This window comes from Caretta caretta, chromosome 2 (genome assembly GCF_965140235.1).
Source record: "Caretta caretta isolate rCarCar2 chromosome 2, rCarCar1.hap1, whole genome shotgun sequence".
NCBI classification, from domain to species: domain Eukaryota; kingdom Metazoa; phylum Chordata; order Testudines; family Cheloniidae; genus Caretta; species Caretta caretta.
The window spans coordinates 157,608,154-157,630,874 of NC_134207.1; the positions used below are offsets into that span (position 1 = coordinate 157,608,154).

The 22,721-nt window shown below is 42.4% G+C and overlaps 1 protein-coding gene across 2 annotated transcripts in view; it reads left to right on the top strand.

The window, feature by feature from the left end:
- LOC125631914 (palmitoyltransferase ZDHHC11) overlaps nucleotides 1-22,721 on the top strand; it is a 91,707-nt gene that overhangs the window by 14,399 nt on the left and 54,587 nt on the right. Inside the window, exon 1 of one of the 2 annotated variants that reach the window (XM_048839383.2) lies at nucleotides 4,505-4,840. The exons of the other annotated variant lie outside the window; for it this stretch is intronic. Coding sequence (XP_048695340.1) covers nucleotides 4,631-4,840 — 210 coding nt within the window. The 5' untranslated portion in view covers nucleotides 4,505-4,630. Of the gene's footprint in view, nucleotides 1-4,504; nucleotides 4,841-22,721 lie in introns of those variants that run through there. 2 annotated transcript variants of the gene reach the window in all.

A 22,721-nucleotide genomic window follows, 5' to 3' on the forward strand; every position in this document is an offset into this window, starting at 1 on the left:
TCACATATTTAATTAACGCATTATTTTTTTAACAAGCGCCATCAGCATGGAAGCATGTCCTCTGGAATGGTGGCTGAAGGATGAAGAGACATATGAATCTTTAGCGCATCTGGCACATAAATGTCTTGCGATGCCAGCTACAACAGTGCCATGTGAATGCCTGTTCTCGCTTTCAGATGACCTTGTAATTAAGAAGTAGGCAGCATTATTTCCCGTAAATGTAAACAAATTTATTTCTCTTAGCGATTGGCTGAACAAGAAGTAGGACTGAGTGGACTTGTAGGCTCTAAAGTTTTACATTGTTTTGGTTTTGAGTGCAGTTATGTAACCAAAAAGCCCTACATTTGTAAGTTACATTTTCATAATAAAGAGATTGTACTTGTATCGGGTGAATTGAAAAATACTATTTCTGTTATAATTTTTACAGTGCAAATATTTGTAATAAAAATAATATAAAGTGAGCACTGTACACTTTGTATTTTGTGCTGTAATTGAAATAGCTATATTTGAAAATGTAGAAAAACATCCAAAATATTTAATAAATTTCAGTTGGTATTCTGTTTTTTAACAGCGTGATTAATCATGATTAATTTGTTTGAGTTAATCGCATGAGTTAACTGAGATTTAATTGACAGCCCTAGTTCTAATCCTAGTTTAGTGCAACTACTTGAAGTTATGACTGCACAACTACTTTGTGGTCTGACAGCAAACACTTTCCCAACATTTCCTGTCTGAGCAATGTTCGGTTGGTGGCTGAGCAGTTAAAATAATTGAAGATGGTCACAAAGACTTAAAATAAACTCATGCCTACTAAATATAGTTGTTTTTTGTTTCTCTGTAGCATCCTGTCTGTATCCAATTGGTTTAATTTATAAATTCAGATTGATCTCCGCTCCACCCTCCGTATCCCCATTCATAATTTTAACCGGGGCCCTGATCCTGCCGTGAATCCATGCAGGCAGACCCCTGCCTATGCAGAGAGTAACTAGTGATTCTGGAGTGCCCAACTGGAGACTCCTTAAAGGGGCCTGATTTTGAGAAACTGCCGAACATCTACTCTCTGAATATCAAGTCCCTTTAAAGGGGTCTCCACTCAGACACCCAAAAATCGAGAATCTCCAAATCACTAGTCACTTCTGAAAATCTTGGTCAGACTCTTAAAGAGTTGCTTCATGCCTGCTAAATTGTTGTAAAAGATTTTTAAAGTTCTAAAATATAAGGATTTCATAAAGGTGGTTGTATTTCTCATCCTGTCATGTGATTTCTTTTGCCGGTGCATGAAGCTGAGGTTTAAAAAAGGTGGGGGAAATTCCAGTGTGGATTTTTAGCAGTGTAAATACTTCTTTGCTGTGCATATGGCCTGTTACTAGGTTACAGGTGAGCTGTTTGAAACTTACTTGTGGGTTGCTGAGAATTTGGAGATACTGGCAGCTAATAGAAGTATTGATTTGATTTAAAATTGATCAAGTTTGATATAAAACTTAATTAGTGTGTAATGTTATGTTAACTTTCTTAGTTTTGGTGGAGACTCTAGTGCAGGGGTGGGCAAACTTTTTGGCCTGAGGGCCACATCGGGGTTGCGAAATGGTATGGAGGGCTGGATAGAGAAGGATGTTCCTCCGCAAACAGCCTAGCCCCCGCCCCCTATCCGCCCCCTACTCCTTGTCCCCTGACTACCACCTCCCCCGGGACCCGACCCCCCGGGACCCCACCCCCTATCCAACGCCCCCTGCTCCCTGTCTCCTGACCGCCCACCCGCCTAAACTCCGCCCCATCCAACCGTCCCCTGACTACCCCCCGGGACCTCCTGCCCCTTATCCAACACTTGACGTCCTGCCCCCTTACCATGTCGCTCAGAGTGGCAGGACAGGCTTATTGGAAAGCCTGGGAGGTGGGCAAGCGCAAGCCATGCTGCTGTGCAAGTGCGGGGGAGGAGGGACAGCGGGGGAGAGGCCGGGGGCTAGACTCCCCTGCCAGGAGCTCAGGGGCTGGGCAGGACAGTCCTGCGGGCCATAGTTTGCCCACCTCTGCCCTAGTGCTTGGAAATGTACCAATAAATAATATGCATCACTTATCCATAGTGCAACAGTGGTTTCAAAAGAAAGCAAGGCTTCTTCCCAGTGTTCTGCATTGCATTCTAGGGAATTGGAGGTGTTTCTGCCCCCCTTCCACTGACAATGAAGTAAGAACAGTTAAATATAATGCCTAAAATATAAACTTTGTTTTCTTTATGAGAAAAATGTATTACCCACCAAAAGAGATGAGGTAGGTCAAATCATTTATTTGCATTAATTTTGTTAAGCTATCTACACTTGATCTAAATTATTTCCTTTCAAAAATTAAAGAACTGTGACAAATGCATTCCAAGGCATTAAAGAATTAAAATTAATGTGCCTGAACTGATGTAAAATGTAAGTCTTCTAGTCTGTTTCAACTAGTCTTGGAGACAGGTGGTACTTAATTGCCAAATTTTGTACTAAGTGAGGAGATTTATTGTGTTGGAACCATACTAGATACAGTTATAAAAAGCATTTTGGTCCAGTAAAAGATCAGAATGCTAGGCATATAATGTTTTTAATTTCTCTTCAACTCATATCAACTGTAAGGGACTACAGGTAAAATAAAACCTACTGCCTTGAGAGCAGTGTTGTAGCAGATAAACAGCTGCTTGCCTGTTGCTAATTTCATTAGGTATAAATGAACCCTTTAAGAGGTATATCCTGTAATATGCCGGCATAAAGGCAGATCCTTCTCCTATGACCCTCTCCCCCTCCCCTGATGCAAAGTCCTACTAGACAAACTTGGTACACGGGTAGGGTGACCAGATGTCCCAATTTTATAGGGACAGTCATGATTTTTGAGTCTTTTTCTTACATAGGCTCCTATTACCCTCAACCCCCATCCCGATTTTTCACACTTGCTGTCTGGTCACCCTGTACATGGGGGTCTTATTGAGGTGTGATACATTGTGCAATTGGGGGCAGGGGAGCTATTCCATGGCTGATGTTGCTACTTCAGAACTGCAGTGACATCTGCAGCATTTCATGATTGTTCTGTGGATGGGAGGAATGGCTGATGGCTTTGCACAGAGGCAGAAATGCCTAAGCGGCCCATGGTGCAGCGAGTCCCGTTTGGAGCATAGCTTTGCAGAATCCAGGGAATGTGGTCCTTACATGCAGATTCCTACAGTACTGCCCTTTCCCTGTATCTTCCCTGTCTGTCCCAGTTCCACCATTAAACCTGGGTGATAGTTGTAGTAGGTTGTGATAGGCATTGGAGCCTATTGCAGTTGCCACTTCTGCAGCCCTGAGGAAGTTGAAAGGGTTAACTCATCAGCAAGTATTGGGGCTGTTGCCTGAAACCAAGAAGAGGATAGTGTTGGGAGTGGGAGGAATCTAAATTCCCCATAGTCTCTGATTTAAAAAAAATAAAAATTAATAGATCCATACTGAGTAAAACTTACATTATAAGCACTTCAAATTCTTTCTCACAAGACTTACTGGCCAAGCTTGCAAGACCATATACTCAGCTCAGTAATATTTCTCTGTGTTTCAGAGTAGCAGCCCTGTTAGTCTGTGTTCGCAAAAAGAAAATTGGTTAGTCTCTAAGGTGCCACAAGTACTCCTTTTCTTATTTCTCTGTGTGGATGCAATGTGCTAATTTTTTGAACACCGCATCCCATCAAAGCCAAAGCTTCAGAAAATGTTCTAGGCATCAGCAGGCAGAATCCTGTTGATTTTGGGGGAAATTGGAAAACCAGAAGAGGGAAATGAGGGGCACACAGCACCCCACCTCTCCTTCCATCTGTTTAGCAGAGCCAGCAGCTTCAGCCAGCTCTGTAAATTTCTGTAGCTCAAAGAACCAGTGGATGGCAGCCATTGACACCTTCCAGTGTAATAAAATAAGCATGGGGATTGGGAGGAGTAAGGGAGGCATAGTGGGGACTAGGGTGCGCACAGAATGCCCGACAGGGAGGGAGAATGGTGTCCCTAGTATGGGGGGTGGGCACAGAGCACCTAGGATGGGAGAAGGGGTAAATGAGGGATACATAGAACCCTAGATGGGGAGACAGTGGGGATCCCTGGTATGGTAAGAGGAATGAGGGGTACACAGAGCCCCTGGCGTGAGAAGAGGATTTAGAGGGGAGGTTTCAGGAGTTGCTGAAATACAGAGAGGAGGGTGGCTACCAGGAATCTTGTAAAGTGGAATGTAAGGATGCAAGGTGTCCCTGGTGTGTATAATGCACTCAGCTACAGAAGCAACGAAGTGTGTGACTCTCTAATTGATTTTGCTGTGTGTGTGGGAAGAGAAACTGAAGTAATGTGTGTGAAGTACAGTATTAGAGCTGCCATTGAAGATGGAATTTTTTTTTTAAATTTTCTCCTGACGATGCTAACGTTTTACTCAGATGTGACCCTTCTCACCAACCGTTTGCACTTCCTCGTTGTGGTTTCCTCTTTCTTCAACTCAAAAGCTTAGAACTTGAGTTTCTCTTTTAAAACAGAGCAGAGAAAGACAGGAGTTACTATTCATCTTATTTGAAAATGCTCTTGGTGCTTTGAAAAGCCTTTAATCTGACATAATTGACGGCTGAAATCTTGTATTAATCTAGTCAAAAGTCAGAGACTTAATGAAAGCGGAGGAGGATTGTTTTCCTTTAATTTTTTCGTTGTTAAAGACAACGTCTGACATGAGTTCACCTACTTGCTGCATTTCTAATGTTTGCAATCCACAAAGGTCTAGATTCTCAAAAGGATATCAAAGCATCCTGTTGTACCATTATAAACCTTTGGGACTTGTTGATCATTATTGTCAATGCTGCTGCATATTTTGGTACTGGGTAAGTTGCATATTTGTTGTTGTATTTTGTTGTAATGTATACCCAGATTTGTTTCAGTTGGACTTGGAAACCTTTTTCCTTCCCCCCCCCCCCCCGCCCCCGCCCAAATCTTTAGTAATTTAGTAAAAAGAAAATTTAAAAAAAAATTAAATCAAACTTGAGTAAAATTTAGAACATAGCAATTAGGCAGGGGAACCAGAGTAAGTTGCTAGTGCTTTGCAACTCCAGGATGAGCATGAATATTACTCATTATTTTCATACAGGTAGCATGTCCACATTTCTAAAGACCACACATAGGAATATTATATGTACTCCTACTATTCTCTCTTTGAAATCTTGAAACCCCCTTTCTTATTTCTACACATTAACGTCAGTCAGTAGTTGGCAAGGAGTGCTGTTAGAGGCTGGAGCTCTTTCACCAATTCACCATTTCTGTGAGGACGACCTGCATTACCATTAGCATAATGTATCCGAACTGGCAACAGAATAAACTTTGGGATCAGACTAGTTGCAAAAGTGCCCTGTCAGAAATAGTTTTAAACATTTGGACTTTCATTCTATTTCACTATAAATGGAATTTCACTGTATCTTGGTTCATTATAAAGGTGCATCATATGGCAAGGTAGTACATTTGCCTTGCTTGATTACTTTCAGGGTCTCATTTTGAATACTCTCAAGTCTATGCCACAGCAAATAAGAAAAAACAAATCACAAAGCAGAAAAACTAGTGCTTTAAAATCCAATTATATAAGTATGTCTGCCGAGCTTGTATGTTTCATGTACATTTTAAGCAACAAAAACATTTTTTTACACTGCAGAACTATTGAAGATGTTTTAAAATCCCAGCGAAGAAAAAAGCCTCTTTCTTTACATGAAAAGCAAAATAATGATCCATGTCTAGAGCACCTTGTGCTCTGGATTCCCCAAATAACTTTGCTGTGATACGCAATGCCCCGTTTCACAAATGACTTGCACTTTCATCAGTGACTGGTTTTGGGGGACATTGAACATTTTATGCATGGCCCTGCTGCTGCTGCATCATTGTAAGTAAGTAAGATGGTGGCTGCCTGAGGTGGTGGTATTTACATAGAAGTAAAAGAAAACAAGAAGCCTGACCAAAATGGAAAAAGGAAGGCAGTGTTACTGTAGGCTTGAGAGGGGCGTTTTCCTTACGGGTTACTTATGGCTCTGTTCGTCTATTTCTGGCAGAATTTCTCCTGGGTCCACTAGTCTGACATCAACTAAGTTCAAAGTATGCCGATGATTGTGTTACTAGTTGAATACTGCACAGGGAGTGCCAGTTTGGTGTGCTACTTTTGCTGTTACTATTTGCTTTAGAAGAATTCTTGAAGAGGTGGTATCGTGATCACCAGGTACGGGATAAAACAGTTACAGTAACTGGTCAAGGCTAACAAGCTTTGGTTTCCTGTCACATTTATAGGTGTGGCAGCACTTTATAGACTAAAACTTCTTGAGAGGTCTACTGATAGCACAACCTATGAAAATTCATAACCCTACCCACTCCAATAAAAGAGGATGTGTGCACATAAAATAATGTGAAGATATGCATAAACCCTTTGCTTCAACTTGTAATGGTAATGAAGCATTGAACCTGTGGAGAAGCAATAAAATAGCCTTTTTCAGATGCCTGAAGTTAACTAGATATTAGTTACAACTGTTTGCTGGGAAATCTCATAAGGAAACAGGGCTTTTGAGATAAGGCTACTGCTTAAAGGGAACAAAAGAGAACTGCTAGTGTAAACTGTGGAATTAACTGAACAGAAGGATCTTTTGCTCCTGGGTTGGAGGGAATTACTAAAGAGAGGAAACCACTTAAGAATAATCCATATGAGACTGAAACTATTGGTTAGGGTTTCTCTTTGGGAGCCTGTGTGACAGCATACGTTTGTAGAGAGACCGAAACAACTTCTTCAAAACCAAGTATGATTTGTTTTGCAAAGTGCTTAGAAAAGTAGATGTAAAATAACAGAGGCTTTTACTTGCATATTCCCTTTATCTGTAGCTCAGGTAGGTCTGGTTTATTCCCTGTCTCTGAATTTGGAGAACCAATTTACAGTGCTTGCATTGCCACCTAATCTTTTTGTCTCTCTGTCTGTCAGCCTTTTCATTGACACATCCCTGCTCAGCCTCTCTCGGATCACCCAAAAAGCCCCATCCTATCTGGCAGAGGTACCTTTTTAACTGGTAAGGGCCTTTTGATCTCAGGTTTTACCTGTGTAAAAGTAATGTATCCTAACCTGGATGGAGCCAAGAAGGTAAATTCTCCCATCATTTGATATTCTAACCATTGTTACCCAGCTTCAAAGGAGGCTGTGTTTGTTTTATCTGTCTTACTAGGTTCTGTAACATCGTATTTAGAGCTTTCTTTGATTCAGCCAAGCTGCAATACAAAATTGGACAGGGAAACTGAGTCACACATAATATTCATAAAGATAATAGAGATTTTTTTCCAGTTGGTCACATCTGTGACCGGTGAATATCTCATAGCTGAAGATTGGCTGTGGCCTTCTTTAGGGATAATGCTTGATGCCTCTGGTAGAGATTACTTGTTTACAACTTTAAACACAAGTTAACACCAGAACATCCATGAGTAAGAGGGGGCGTCCATGAGTATGAGGACCTATATATTGTCCATAAGTTGAGACTCCACCTTCCCTCCAACTGCTACACTACCCTGCTCTGCTGCCTGAGTCTGCAGCTGCTGGACAGGCGTCCCCTGGATCCCATCTCCTCGCTCTCCACCAGACACCAAGACAACAGGTGCTGGATTTTACAAAGAGCTGCTGGGACTCCACTGAACAGCAGACATGACCTCTAGAGCCTGTAGACTTGTCCCTCTGTCATCACTACACAACTTCACTCCCATTCCCTGAGTTCTCATATGATTCTCTTGCCTCATTTTAGATAAAAGACTGACTTCCCACTTCCCTGCATCACTTGATTTCTGTACTGCGTTCTAGTGCCTTTTAACTGTGTGTTTGATTTCTTACTGCTCCATCTCATCTGCCCCCTTGCTTCTGGTGACTTTCTTTTTCCCCTTTCCCATGCCCCTTTGTCCCTGCCTTCATTACTTTTCACCTCTGATCCCCTTCCTGCTGCCTTCTTCCTTCCCTCCCTCCCACCCGCCATTCTAGGGTGATCAGATTTTATAGAGACAGTCCCCATATTTGGGGCTCTGTCTTTTATATAGGCACCTGTTAACCCCCACCCACCTGCGTCCCAATTTTTCACACTTGCTACCTGGTCACCCTATGCAATCCATGGCCAGACCTCACTCTTTTTCGTCTCTGTGCTCTTTGAAATATTTAGTCTATCAGCAAAAACTAGTAAAAATCTGACCGTTCTATCTTCTACCCAATAGTGTGTGCTAGAACTGACCGGTACCTGGCCCCCGTGCTGTGCCACTGACCTCTCTCAGTGCTTTCTCCTTCTGCCACGAGGACAGGGGGAGAGACAGGAACTGAGATTGTGCCTTCCCAATCCTGCTACTTCCAGACTTCATAGAATCATAGGACTGGAAGGGACCTTGAGAGGTCATCTAGTCAGGTCCCCTGCACTCATCTAGACCAGGGGTTCCCAAACTTGGTTCACAGCTTTTTCAGGGTAAGCCCCTGGTGGGCTGCAAGACACTTTGTTTACCTGAGTGTCTGCAGATACCGCCACTTGCAGCTCCCAGTGGCCGCAGTTCACCGTTCCCGGCCAATGGGAGCTGCGGGAAGCATTTGTCCACATCATTTTGAATTTTAATCCTATCCTCCAAAGCACTTGCAACCTCTCCCAGCTTGGTATCATCTGCAAACTTTATAAGTGTACTCTCTATACTATTATCTAAATAATTGATGAAGATATTGAACAGAACTAGACCCAGAACTGATCTCTGTGGGTCCCCACTCGTAATGCCCTTCCAGCATGACTCTGAACCACTGATGATTACTCTCTGGGAACGGTTTTCCAACCAGTTTTGCACCCACCTTATACTAGCTCCATCTAGGTTGCATTTCCGTAGTTTGTTTATGAGAAGGTTATGCAAGACAGTATCAAAAGCTTTACTAAAGTCAAGATATACCATGTTTACCGCTTCCCCACCCCCTCCCCTATCCACAAAGCTTGTTAGCCTGTCAAAGAAAGCTGTCGGGTTGGTTTTCCCCTCTTAGTCTTCAGAAGGAATAGGAAGAGGAAAGAGAATGCACCATCTGGATTCTTGTCTCACTCTGTATGTTCCTGACCCACATTACCCTCCTACAACTTCTGCCATCTCCTCCTTCTTTCACTTGTTTGTTTTGTTTAAATGTGCTAGATGCTTTCTGTGCACATAGGGAGCTGTGGTTCATGTCCCAGTTTTCCTCTTCTTCCAGTCCCCACCTTCACTCTGTGGGATTACAGCCTTTATGCTAACCCTTCTGATCTCCTTGTTCAGCTTTCTGCACTGCATCAAATCCCCTGCTCATTGCAACATGCAGACAAAGATAAACAAGCAATTGCATGGTGTTAACCATAATCTTTGCTCTTTCTCCATGCTCCCACCCTCTGTTTACTAGTTATAACTTAATGTTATAAATGTACATTTGGATTGGAAGCTCTCTGGGGCAGGGTTCATGCCTTTACTGTGTTCTGTAAAGTGTCTAGCATACTTCAGGCTAAATAAAAGTAATGCCTGGGTTGGGTGAGTTTTGACTCGGCGTCTGTCTACACAGCAACTACACACCTGCAGCTGGCCCTTGCCAGCTGACTTGTGTTCACGGGGCTCAGGCTGCGGGGCTGTTTCCTCTCTATATAGACCCTCCCACCTTGCAGTCTCCTAGAGCCTGGGCTGCAGCCTGAGCCAAGAAGTCTACACAGCAAGGAAACAACCCTGCAGCCCAAGCCCTGCGAACCTGAGTTGTCTGGCACGGTCCAGCCACAGATATCTGGTTGCCATGTAGACATACCCTGAATGGTTTAAAAAAAAATGCTGAAAAACAAATCCGTTGTAATGCCTGTAGTTCTCTGCAATTCACCACTGTACCCTGTCCCATGTGAGGCATTAAGGGGAGGACCTTCTGCACTATTGGATTTCACCTGTCTCCTCCTCCTACTTCCCCGAGCACAAGATCTCAGAAGGGGCTCCAGTCTAGGTAGGTTGAATAACAGGGTGAGGCTCTATTGTTTTTGTGGTCCCCAAGAATGAAGTGGTCTGTGATTAGGTGAAGACCTCCCTCTTTCTTCCCCGAATAAGTGAGACATTTTGCATAGGACTCTTACCTTTCAAAGTTCCTTTTCTCCACATCCCACCCCATTTTACTTACCTGTAGGCTTGTGAAACTGTGGTGGGTGTCTCTCCTTAGTCTTCTCTTGGCTAAGCACTTTCTCTTCTTGCCAGGATAGGACTTCTCTGAGGACAAGCTGCCTGCTTAATTGGGAATGGGGGATGGTTTTCGTAGGGTATAACTCTTTGCATGCTGGTAGAGATTTGTACTACAATGAGTCCTGTAGCAGAGGGACTCTGTCATCAGGTGATGGAAGTAAATGGGGCTCCAAGTGTGGAGGCTCCAAAAATGACAACAGATTTGATCCTGAGGGAGAAGAGTTGATGCATGCTCAGGCCGCAGAGCCAAAGTCTCCTCCCCTGACTTTCTGCTTTATTGGAAACTGAGACTCAACTCCTGGTAGGTGGAGCTTATGTTGAGACCACTAACTTAATGCTTGCAGGCAGGCTGTTTAAGTAATAAAATAAAACACTTTTTTTTTTTTTTTTTTGAATGAAAAATCCTGGAGTTGTCCATCCCAAAGCAGATCCCATCTACTGTCTCTCATGATTCTACATGTGACTCTGTTGTTATTGTCCTGGTGGATTGCCCAGGCTATTGTGGATATTAGTAATGTACAGCGCCATACAAATTTCATGGCCATGAAAAACGTGTCACGGACCATGAAATTGAGTCTTATCCCGTGAAATCTGATCTCTTATGTGCTTTTACCCTATACTATACAGATTTCACGGGAGCGATCAGTGTTTTTCAAATTGGGGGTCCTGACCCAAAAGGGAGTTGCAGGGGGGTTGCAAGAATATTTTAGGGGGATCACAGTATTGCTACCCTTACTTTTGCACTGCCTTCAGAGCTGGGCAGCTGGCCAACAGCCGCCGTTCTCTGCTAGGCTCCCAGACCTGAAGGCAGCGTCCCACCAGCAGCAACATCGAAGTAAGTGTGGCAATACCATACCATGCCACACTTACTTCTGTGCTGCTGCCTTCAGAGATGGGCAGCCAGAGCGTGGCAGCTGCTGACCAAGGGCCCAGCTCTGAAGGCAACAGCACAGAAGTAAGGGTAGCCATACCATGCCATGCTACCCTTACTTCTGCACTGCTGATGGTGGCAGGTCTGCCTTCAGAGCTGGGCTCCCAGCCAGCAGCCACCACTCTCTGGCCGCCCCACTCTGAAGACAGCACCGTCGCCAGCAACAGGGCAGATATAAGGGTTGCCGTACCACATCCCCACCATACAATAACCTTGTGACCCCCACCCCCCAACTCCTTTTTGGGTCAGGACCCCTACTGTTACAACACTGAAATTTCAGATTTTAATATCTGAAATCATGAAATGTATTATTTTTAAAATCTTATGACTGTGAAATTGGTAGGGCCCTACTAATGTATGATGATAGACCTCTTTTTAGTTATTTCCTCATGAATGCTTTTTTTTGATACTGGGGCGGCCAGAGAGTGGTGGCTGCTGGCTGGGAGCCCAGCTCTGAAGGCAGAGCTGCCACCAGCAGCAGTGCAGAAGTAAGGGTAGCATGGCATGGTATGGCTACCCTTACTTCAATTAGGTGAGCGAGACTAAAGGGCTACGCGTGAATGGTCAGGGCAGTCTCATTACTAGCTTTATTTAACTCCATTCTGTTGAGCCTGAATACCTGCTATACTTGCTTATATCAGCTATATATAAGAATATAACAAGTGGGATTAAGGGATTTTCATATACTCCATTTTCTAAGTTTGTCTGGCAGGCAGCTATTTTTATTGCCTCAAATGGACATCCACAAATTCATAGAAAGTTGCTAGACACTCTAATTCAGTATAATCGTATACCACATTTTTTCATTCTTGCTGAAATGTCTTCCACAGACAATATAATGGTCAAAGTTCATATTTATTAGGTTTGATGTCTTTTGAGAGGCGCTTTTGTTCCGTCATAATCTCTGTTGTTTCCTGTATTGGACAGTGTCCTGAACACAGTAGAACCTCAGGGTTACAAACATCAGATTTACGAACTGACCAGTCAACCACACACCTCGTTTGGAACTGGAAGTACGCAATCAGGCAGCAGTAGAAACAAACCAAAAAAAAAAAAAAAAAAAAGCAAATACAGTACAGTATTGTGTTTAAAAACTATTCGAAAAATAAAGGGAAAGTGGTTTTGTTTTTTAAATGGCAAGGTAAGGAAACTGTTTCTGTGTTTTGTTTTATTAAAATTAAGATGGTTAAAAGCAGCATTTTTCTTCTTCATAGTGAAGTTTCAAAGCTGTATTAAGTCAATGTTCAGCTCTAAACTTTAGAAAGAACAAGCATAACATTTTGTTCAGAGTTATCAATATTTCAGAGTTACGAACAACCTCCGTTCCTGAGATGTTCATGACTCTGAGGTTCTACTGTATATAGTATCCTTTTCCAGCAAAGTACAAAAGGGTAGCATGCCTTTGTGGCAGGGTTCATTTTATTTCATCATTACAAGTTTAACTAATTATACTAGCTAATGCTGGCCCAAGGGTAGAGTTGGAATTTTCCAGAAAACATTTGGGAGGTTGTGGTTTGGTGACTGCTCAAAGTAGAGTGTGTTGGGGGTTTGGGGTTTTTTGTTTGTTTTGGCTTTTGCTATGCTGAAGTGATTTCTTAAGAACTTTAGAAGTGATGTGAAAAGCTTCCTGCAGTTTCACTTTACAAAATGGTGTTTGAAGAATCATGGTGTGCAGCCACGCTTCTCACACTGTTGAATGAAGAGCACCCACATGTGAGTGGCTTGTATGTGGCACCCTCAATTTTCATGTTCCTTGCACTTGGAAGAAAAAGCTAGTCTAACTCCTATGCTGTAGAAGGAGAGGAAGTAAAGTCAAATGTCAAGTCAGTGTATAGTACCTGGAGTAAGCTTTGCTCTTGTTGTCTCTGTTCTGTCCTAGTGCTGGTTTTGTTTCACAACCTGTTCCTGTTTTCTGTTACACTTGGGGGAAACAAAAGTTTCTGGTTGATTTTTGTTGTTGTTGTTGTTCACTTTACCCTAATTCTAATTAGGTAAGATACAGGTTCTATAGTTTTTGTTTCCAATATAGGGTACAGGTTACTGAGAATTTATTAATTACTGCATTCAGTCAAGTCTTCATATTTAATTATTAGCTTCATTGAACATGTCTACACTGCACTGGAATCTATAGTACAAACTAAGTTTACAAGATCCTGTCTCGACATACGACATGGCTAGTGTAAATTGTGGATGGATTTTTTGGGAGTTGGCCTTTTGTTACTTGTTTTCAAGTGAAGTTCAGCAATCTGGAGAGGATCAACATAAAACAGGTAACGTATAAAAAGAGAAAAGGAGTACTTGTGGCACCTTAGAGACTAACCAATTTATTTGAGCATAAGCTTTCGTGAGCTACAGCTCACTTCATCGGATGCTGTAGCTCACGAAAGCTTATGCTCAAATAAATTGGTTAGTCTCTAAGGTGCCACAAGTACTCCTTTTCTTTTTCCGAATACAGACTAACACGGCTGTTACTCTGAAACCTGTATAAAAAGTGGCAATCCTTGCCTTACGTCAAGGCCACCTTCCTGTCAACTCCCTTCTGTTACTTCATCTAATAACATCAAGAGAGGAGCCAGGGAAAGGGTAGAGCCTACTTCTTAATTAGTTCAATTGGTTGCTGCTGGGCCACGTAACGTGTTCTTTTCCACCTTTTATTGCTCGGGGAACAGCGAAGACGACTAGCTAGATTTTCTGCACAGCTATACCAGACTGCTGTGTAGGTTACCAGACAGGCTCCGCAAGGTCATTTTGAGTGCTTTTGAACTTAATTGAGGCAGGTTGTTGTGCAAGATCCAATGAAAGAAACGTGACAAAGTGTGGCAAAAAAGAGGCAGACAGACCAGTGTATGGTTTGATCTCACTGGCTTTTAGGAATATGTTTAAAAAGGTTGAGGCAGACTCTGAAGTTAGTGAAAGAGAGAAAGAATGACTGGAGGGAAGATCTGTTTCTGAGATCACATTTGAGACCACCTTAAGAAGCTATGCAAGTATTGTCATGAAATCTACCATAAGAATGGGGGAGGAGGAATAGTCGAACAGTTTCTCTGTAACATGAAAATTGGAGTCCAGAATCCAGGACTTTCAGATCTGTAAATGCAAGTGTTTATGATAAAGGGAAGCTGAAAATGACATGTTCTGCTTTTTAGATATTTCTTCATAGTGAGACAGCTTGATTATGAGCATCACGGAGTAAACAGGATATTTAGGTATTGCAGAATAAGTATTAATAACTGCCCTGTGTGCTTATGGCTACATGAATAATAAACCCTGTGGGAAACAAAAATAATACTGAAAATAACTACTTTGCAGTATATGAATATAATCAGTTTTCTGCTTCTGTTTCTGCATCTTAACAAAGTGTCTAAAAGGGCTAATGGTCCAGTGTAGCTCAAATTGTGAATGTGTCAAAATAATCACACTTTCTCAGTAGATCTGAATAAAATGAATAATGATTACTAATTCATATTTTCTGCCCTAATGCATATTCTTGGATTGCAACCTTTTAAAAGATATTGCTGAAAGCCCTGTAGCTATGACATCGACATGGGGCAAAGCAGGTGGGTTAGACTGCATGACAAGAGGGGCAGTTGTGCTTGCCTTCAGAAGTCCATGTAGTTAGTGAAAAACAGTGTCATCCAGAAGCCTCTCTAAAAATGTTATGGTTGTGAAATCAGGAAAAATAAGTTACATATTTGTGATCATTAAGTGTAACATATTCAAGCATTCAAAAAATTCAAAGATTCAGAAATATAAAAGTATAGATCTTAATATGAAATTGCTGTGTTATGTAAAGATTGTTCATAGAAACTTGAAGTTGTCTTGGATAATGGCATCTGAATTCTTCTTCAAAGATATATCTAGGTTCAGTTTTGAAGTCACTTTTGTATGACAAGAGAATTTGTTTCCTCTTACTTTCATGGGTCATGCTCATCCTTTGATGAGGTAAAATTATTTTCAAACAAGAAAAGGAAATCTCACAAGCTGCTGTTAATGCACCAAACAACAAGACCGCAATTGACATTTCAGAAACAAATTGGAAAGACTCTTTTCCATGGCAGCATCTAGAACAGTGGTGGGCAACCTGCGACCCGCGGTCCACATGTGGCCCATCAGGGTAATCTGCTGGTGGGCCACAAGACAGTTTGTTTACATTGACCATCCGCAGGCACGGCCGCCTGCAGCTCCCAGTAGCTGTGGTTCGCCATTCCCACAGCTCCCATTGGCCGGGAAGCGGCTGCCAGCACGTCTCTGCAGGTTGTCCACCACTGATCTAGAACGTCTTCAGATTCTTTTCAATTTCTCTTACTTATCATTGGTTTAAATACAGTCATTTTAACTTTCATCTTCTCAATATCTAATCCAAGTAAGTCAATCAAAGCATGCAGTGTTCCAATTTCAAGAAGCCTGGAGAGGTGGAGGAATAGATTGCTGACAAGCTTTTGTATAACTTGGAGTTCTTCTCCAAAAATCTCCTTTGGAATTCACCCTGGTTTGATCAATCAATTTATGATTAATCTTGGACCACTAATGCTAATTTACATTTTGGAATCCTGTAAGTGGCTAGTGACTATGGATTCTTGAAAATTTGGGCGCAGTGCTTTGGCTCTTTCAGTGGCACATCTTAATGTTGATGCTTCGTCACATGGATCTTTCAAAACCATGTGCTTGGATGAAATCTATGAAGAAAACAAATTTTTTTTAAGAGATATTTGAAGTTCTTCAGAGGCACCAGTAATCGATTCAACTCCTTTTAGCAAGGTGCATCCATTCCTTTTGAAGGTAATTGTTCATAGGAGCAAAAACTTTCAAAACTGTTTTTATAATCGAAGCTAAGGAAAGTTGGCAAATCATCCAAATTCTTTTCAACAGCCCTCATGCTCCAGTGGATAGATTGTTGTATCCATTCACAAAGTTTGACAAATACTCTGAATCTCTTCCAAATTATTGAGGATTATTTCTAAGATTTTCAGGTAACCAGTCCATCTCATTTCTATGAGTCTTTGCAGGTGCTGGTCTTCATAGGGCACGTTCACTTCAAGCCCATGAAAAACTATGCATAGAGACTTGTGCTCTCAAATTATATCTGCTGCTTACGTCGACCTAATTATGTTAATGTACACACTATAGCCTTGCTCCCACCGATGTAAGTGCCCAACTACACCGATGTAATAACTCCAGCTGCACGAAAGGTGTTAAGGAGTATGTTGGTATACTTAGGGTGACGCAGTGTCTGTGTAGATGCTGCATTAGGCACATCGGCTGTTGGCTGTCATTCTTGTCAGTTTCACGGAGCTGTGAAATTGACAAGAAAGCTGGGCTGTCACCAGGGTGGGTGGGGTGCTCTAGCTAGAACCCAGCTGTCCCTGGGCTCCCCATTCCCAGCCAGGCTGCATCCGCTCCTCTCAAAGCCATAGACGCCAACTCCATGGGTGCTCTGGGGCTGGAGCACCCACAGGGAAAAATTGGTGGGTGCTCTGCACCCACTGGCACCTCCCCACCCCGCCCCCCTGCCCCAGCTCGCCTCCGCTCCACCTCCTTCCCTGAGCACGTCGCCGTGTCCTGCTTCTCCCCCATCCGTCCCAGCGCTTGTGCCCTGAAACTGTTGTTTCGCGAGGCAAGCGCTGGGAGAGAGGGGGGAGGAGGAGGAATGCAGCACGCTCAGGGAAGAGGCAGGGCCGAGGTGGGGATTTGGGGAGGGGTCCAATAGGGGCAGGGAGGGGGTGGAGTTGAGGCGGGGACGGAGGGGACGGGACGCGAGCACCCAACGGCGCCAAGGAAAGTTGGCACCTGTGCTCAGAGCATGGCTACCCCTGACTCCCAGACCAGCTGTCTGGGCTCCTCTCTTCAAGCTGGGCTGTGCCTGCCCAGCTTCCCACTGCCAGCCAGGCTGCTGCCTAGAGGCTCCTCCTGGGAAACCTGGCTGCCCTCACCCCCTGGCTCCTGGCTTCCCAATGCAGCTTGGGCGCGGAGCTCCCCGCTGGGAGCCCAAGTCTGAGGCACTCCCAGGAGGGAGCTGCTTGTGGAGCTGAAAGCCCAGGCTCTCAATCCCCCACACTGCCCCTCTTAAATTGGTGGAAGCTCTTGTGGTGAGGATCCGCACCATCAACAGAGGAAGGGTAGTGTGGATATGAACCACTGGGATAATTGCTACGGTGGCTGTAAGTCGACTTGACATAGGTCAACTTATGTTTCTAGTGTAATCGTGCCAAGGAATTGGGGAAAATCTGGAACACTTCTTATTTCTATGGTGGGGGGAGGGAGAAATAGCTGGGGAGTAGTGCCCCCTCTTAGCAACAGTCCCCACTTAATGATCCAGTGTGTAGAAGACCAAGTTTTAAAGAGTATATTTTCAAATTGAGTCCTGTATCCAGTGTGTGGCTGCTGTTCTGAGTTTTCCTGTCTAGTTTATAAAGTGTTTTTTAAATCCATTAAAGTTTCTCTTGACACGGTTAACCCCTGACAAAATTACATATTGCTCCTGACACAGCTCTGCTGGATATAATGGAAATTATCAAAAGAGTATATGGAATGATGTGCATTTGTTCAAAAGGTGATAGCTTAATTTTCAGGATTTCATTCCTAGGACAGCTTACTGGAAAGAACAATTTACAGTACATAATGCTAGAGGTTTACTAATGCTGTAATCACAAGGTACAGACAGATTATTATTGGCAGGAAATGAAATGTGAATGCAGCTGCTGATGTCACGGGGGTGCAATCTTAGTTTGCTGTAGAGTAAAGGATATGAATAAACTAGTAAACTGATCATAAGTGTCTCAGTGCTGTACAGTAGTTCAGATGTAAGCTTCTGTAGTACAGAAGCATAACAAGTATGGCCCAAATCCACTCCTGGGAATGGCATCTGCCACAGAGTACTGTTGCTTTAATCAGGATGTAGATAAAGCAAAGAGACCGTCTAATCTGTGACAAACAGGTGCAATTTTTTTCTTTAATAAACTTCATATAAACAAGATATATAATCAGATATGTCATACTATTGCAGACTAACATTTAGAAACAGTTTTTTGCAAATGAATCTACTGATTACATCTCTGGAAGACTTTTTTATAACTATACTGAGATGCAACTGATTTGAAACAACTTTTAGTATAGTTAAGTAGAATTCAGCCATGACAATCTTGAAATTATCTGACTGTTTTATCTGTCTGCAGGTAGGGTTGAAAGGAAACAAGTCAAGAACCTGAGATGTAGCTGCATGAAGGGTGTGCAATGAAGAAGTCATAGTAGAACTCACTTGGTCTTGGCAATGGAATTGCAATAACTAAGGGTTGGCTACAGTGAGATTTATTGCATGGCAAGTTGAGGTATGCCACACGCTAATTGGCTATGAGGACCCCACTACTGTGCACTAAAAGTTATGGCCATTTAGTGTGTGGCACGTGCTGGTGTGGTGTAAAATTACATACATTTTCCATGTAGACAATCTCTTAATGTATAAAAGGCACACACCTAAAAAACAAATTATAAAGGACATGCTTCCAAGAACAGACTAAAACTGTTTGTGGTAATAGGAATAATCTAAAAGTCGTCATGATTTCTAAAGCTGAAGAGAGAGAGGGTATAACTCCTTCATCCACTCTAGGCCTGATGTTTCACTCTGAAATTTGCACTTATCTTGCATTCTTACCTACTTGCATTAACTATGGCTCTAAGCAACTTCATAAAATCTCAGGCCAAAAATGACCACTGTGATCAGCTAGTCTGCCTTCCTGCATATAACACAGGCCATAGAACATCCCCAAAATAATTCCTTGTAATCCCTGATTTATGTGCACGTGCCTAGATGTGCCACTGTTTGTGCGCATACAGATTGCAAAAACCCATACAGTAGTGCATGTGCAAAACAGGCCCATGCACATCCCTGATTGGGGCTGAAAATCAGGCCCTCTATGTGCATTAAAAGTTTACTGCAACATACTGAAATATTTGGAACAAAGATTGTGCATTCCTTCCAAAATGAACCTCCCTCCATATTTTCTTTTTTTGTAAACATTTAACCCTAAACCATTCTTACAATTCTTTTCAGCTACAAACTATTGGGGATGGGATGGGTTGATGCAGTGACTGGGTGAATGAAACAGTCTGTTCATTTATTGTTGAATGTAGAACAGCACGAAGTCTAACAAGAAACCAACTTGATTTCAGCTAAAATTTCTCTCAAATAGTGAACTCTTCCAGGAAAGCTTGAAGCTAACTAACATGAAGATTGACTTACTCAGAGCTCTGCATAGAAGTTATCTACAGAGCTGCAGTTTTAGTATCTAGTTTATCAATGTGTGATTCTTCTCTGGCCTCTGAACAGATCATTTGGTTTTCAGTCATTTTTCCATTAGAACTATTTGCCATATTACAACAATAAATAAAAAATACTCTCCAATAGTAAAAACTACATAAAAATCCTTTTTCTTTTTTTTAAAATTTTATTACAGTTTAGACTAAGGAACTATCAAGCAGGACTTTACATAGATCTTTGTGTGTATCGTTTGTAAATCGCATGGAAAAGAGATGCACTAAATGTGGAATTGAAATATAAATACTACTTTGTACTTGCAGGTACAGTTCTCTTTCTAAAACTGCATTTAAACTGCTTCTATAAACTGTTTTCACATTGCACTAATTTCCATGTTAGCCTGTATGTGAAGACATTCTGTTTAAATTAAGGGCTTGTTTATACAGGGAAAATAGCCTGGAATAGCTATTCTGCACTAGCTACCCATATGGACACTTCGCAATTTAGTTTAATCCACTTTGGAAATGACTTTCAGTGCTGAAAAAGAGTCCACACAGAAAGCAGGTGTTGAATAGCTAGTGCGCTTTCAGTTCACACCCTAGTTTATTTTGCAGTAACTTCCCTGTGTAGACAAGCACTTAGTATTTCATCCTTCCTTACCTCAAGTTAATCCTGATCTCTTTAGTTAAATGAAGCAATTTTACAGCATCTGTCTTTTCTGTGCCCTTAAGAATTTTGTCTACTCTCTAACAACCCCTCCTAATTTATTGATCAAAGAACACAGATTGTATCGTACATATTTGAAAGGAAGAACCAAAAGAAAAGCAACACCCCTCCTTTCAATACCCTCTGTGTAAAAAAACAAAACTAACCAAAAAAATAACCTTCTACAACTAATGTTTTCTTGATTAGTATTTATGTAATGAGCACCTTTATGGTCCTATACTAATACTCTTTGCCATAGACACATTGTTTTAAATTCTTTTGAATTAAATTGCATCCAGCTAATGTGACAAATGAAGTTGGTGTGATGCTCATCATCCAATCCATTTTGGTGCTTTCTCTGGCTGTTTTTGCTAAAACTGTTGGTGAAATATGTGCTAATGTTGATACTTAAATGGTCATCAGATTAATTTTAGGTGAATTCCAGATTACCCTGAGGTGTGAAATTTTTTTTTCTTTGCGTGCTTGTCAAGGTGTGCAAAGAGCAATGCTTGTTTGGGCAGTTAGGTGTGATACAGAAAAATCACTTGTTTCTGCTTTAGTAAAAGTCTTTAAGATTCTTTTTATGGACAAGCTTTATTTTTATTTTTGTCATGCCTTACTTTTTGATAGGAGACACGTGTGTAAGCCAGTCTCCTCTGTTGTGATTTGATTTTAAATGTCACAAATCGCCTTCTCCAGCAGCCAAACACAATGCCAGAAAGTTCAAAGAATGTAGTTCTGCATGAGGCTCAAATCTTGGTATAGCTAATAGTGCTTCATGGAGCTATCTTGTAACTATGGCAATTTACCATGCCCAGGAATCACTTGATCAGGCATTGCTGTGGTAATCATGGCTTGGTGAGGTCACAGAAGGATGGTGGCAGTTACTCCCTTGTGGCAGGGAGTTGTCAGGGGGCGGGGATGGGGCCTGCACCCTCTGCATCCCCAGCCCACTCCCCATGGGATGGGCCCTGTACACGTGCACAGGAGCCAACAGTGGCAGCTCCAGGTCCACCTGCTGCTGCTTCACTGTAAAGAAGATAAGCTTTTCATAGCTATTAAATTATACATTGGCTGGGGGTGGAAATAACTATTTTTTGTGATTTGTGCCTCACCGTTAAAAAAAAGTCACTAGTTGCCACTCAAGCCAGGCTCACAGAAACTGGGGAACATACAATTAGTGACTACTTATTTGTTTTGGCCTCTGGTGGTCTCTTAAACGTACTTGTGGAAAACTAGTGACTTGATTGTCAACTTGTGTGAACCAGCTGGCAGAAGCAGAGATATAATCCAATTCCCCAAGGCAGCAGTCAGCTGCCTTAACCATGAAATCATCTGTGCACAGGCAACCTTAATTCAGGCAATTCCTAACTTTTGAATGTTTGACTTTGCAACCTAAATAAAGTTCTTATAACACAGTTTTTGTATTTTCCTGGTTTTCTGAAACTGAAAAGACAGAAGTTTCATCATGTGGCATAACTGACACCCACATGGGTCATTAGCACGGTTGGAACGCTTAGATCAACCATTTCAACTGCTGCCCTGTAAAGTAAAAGAGTATCTGACAGCAATAGTAGATTAGAGAGACGAGGTGGGTGAGGTAATACCTTTTATTTCACCGACTTCTGTTGGTGAGAGAGACAAGCTTTCGGGCTCCACAGATCTGTTCTGGCTGGGCAAGGAGTAGTCCCAGGCCCGGTCTTCTCCACTCCCATTCGTCCCTTCCCCTGCTGCCTGACTTTTTGCCCAGCCAATCCCAGTTCTCCCACCGCATCCTGGCACCTTGTCAAGATGTCTCCCTCCTCCCAGGCTCCTTCTCCCAGTATACTCCCCTGCCCCCACCTTTCCCCTCTGGTGACTTTTGTCCCCTCTGCATTTGAATTGGGCAGCTTCCTCCTCCATATTGCGAGAGTCCAGAAGGGAGGCATTGAAAACCCAAAAAATTCAGCCTGAGGTGGGCACCTGGCATGGAAAATTTCAGCCCAAACAGTTAAAGTTTGGCAAAGTTGTAAGTAACTGCAAACAAGGTCTTGTAATGGGAAGTGGCAGGCAACCTTAACAATAGGTGGCGCTACCAGCCCTGCATATAACGTTTAGATCTATGAGGAATCTGGGTCACACTTAAGTAAGTGTTTGTGAGATTTGCCTGTAATACAGGGGCAGTGATTTCTCCCTCTCTGTGTCTTTGACTTGCAGATAAGAGAATGAATGTGCCATTACTGATTATATTGAAAATCTATAATCAACTACACGTGCGTGCTCGTGTGCACATTTGTTTATTACTGTGAATAGTTTGCAATGGATAGAATAGTGCTGTGTATTTATATTACAGTCACACCTACTGACCTAATGGAAATCAGGGTCCCATTGTGCTAGTTATTGTACTAACACATAGTGAGAGACAGTTCCTGCCCCACAGAGCTTGGACAAAAGGTGGGAGAGGAAACAAACAGATATGAAGTGATTTGCCCAGTTTCACACGGCAGGTCAGTGGAACAGCTTAGAATGGAACACATTTCTTTGTTCCCAGTCCAGAGCCCTGTCCACTAGACCACACTGGCTCTCACACTAACCTTGTATGGACCTTTACAAAGACTTGAAAAAACAACAACCCCAAATCCAAAACTAA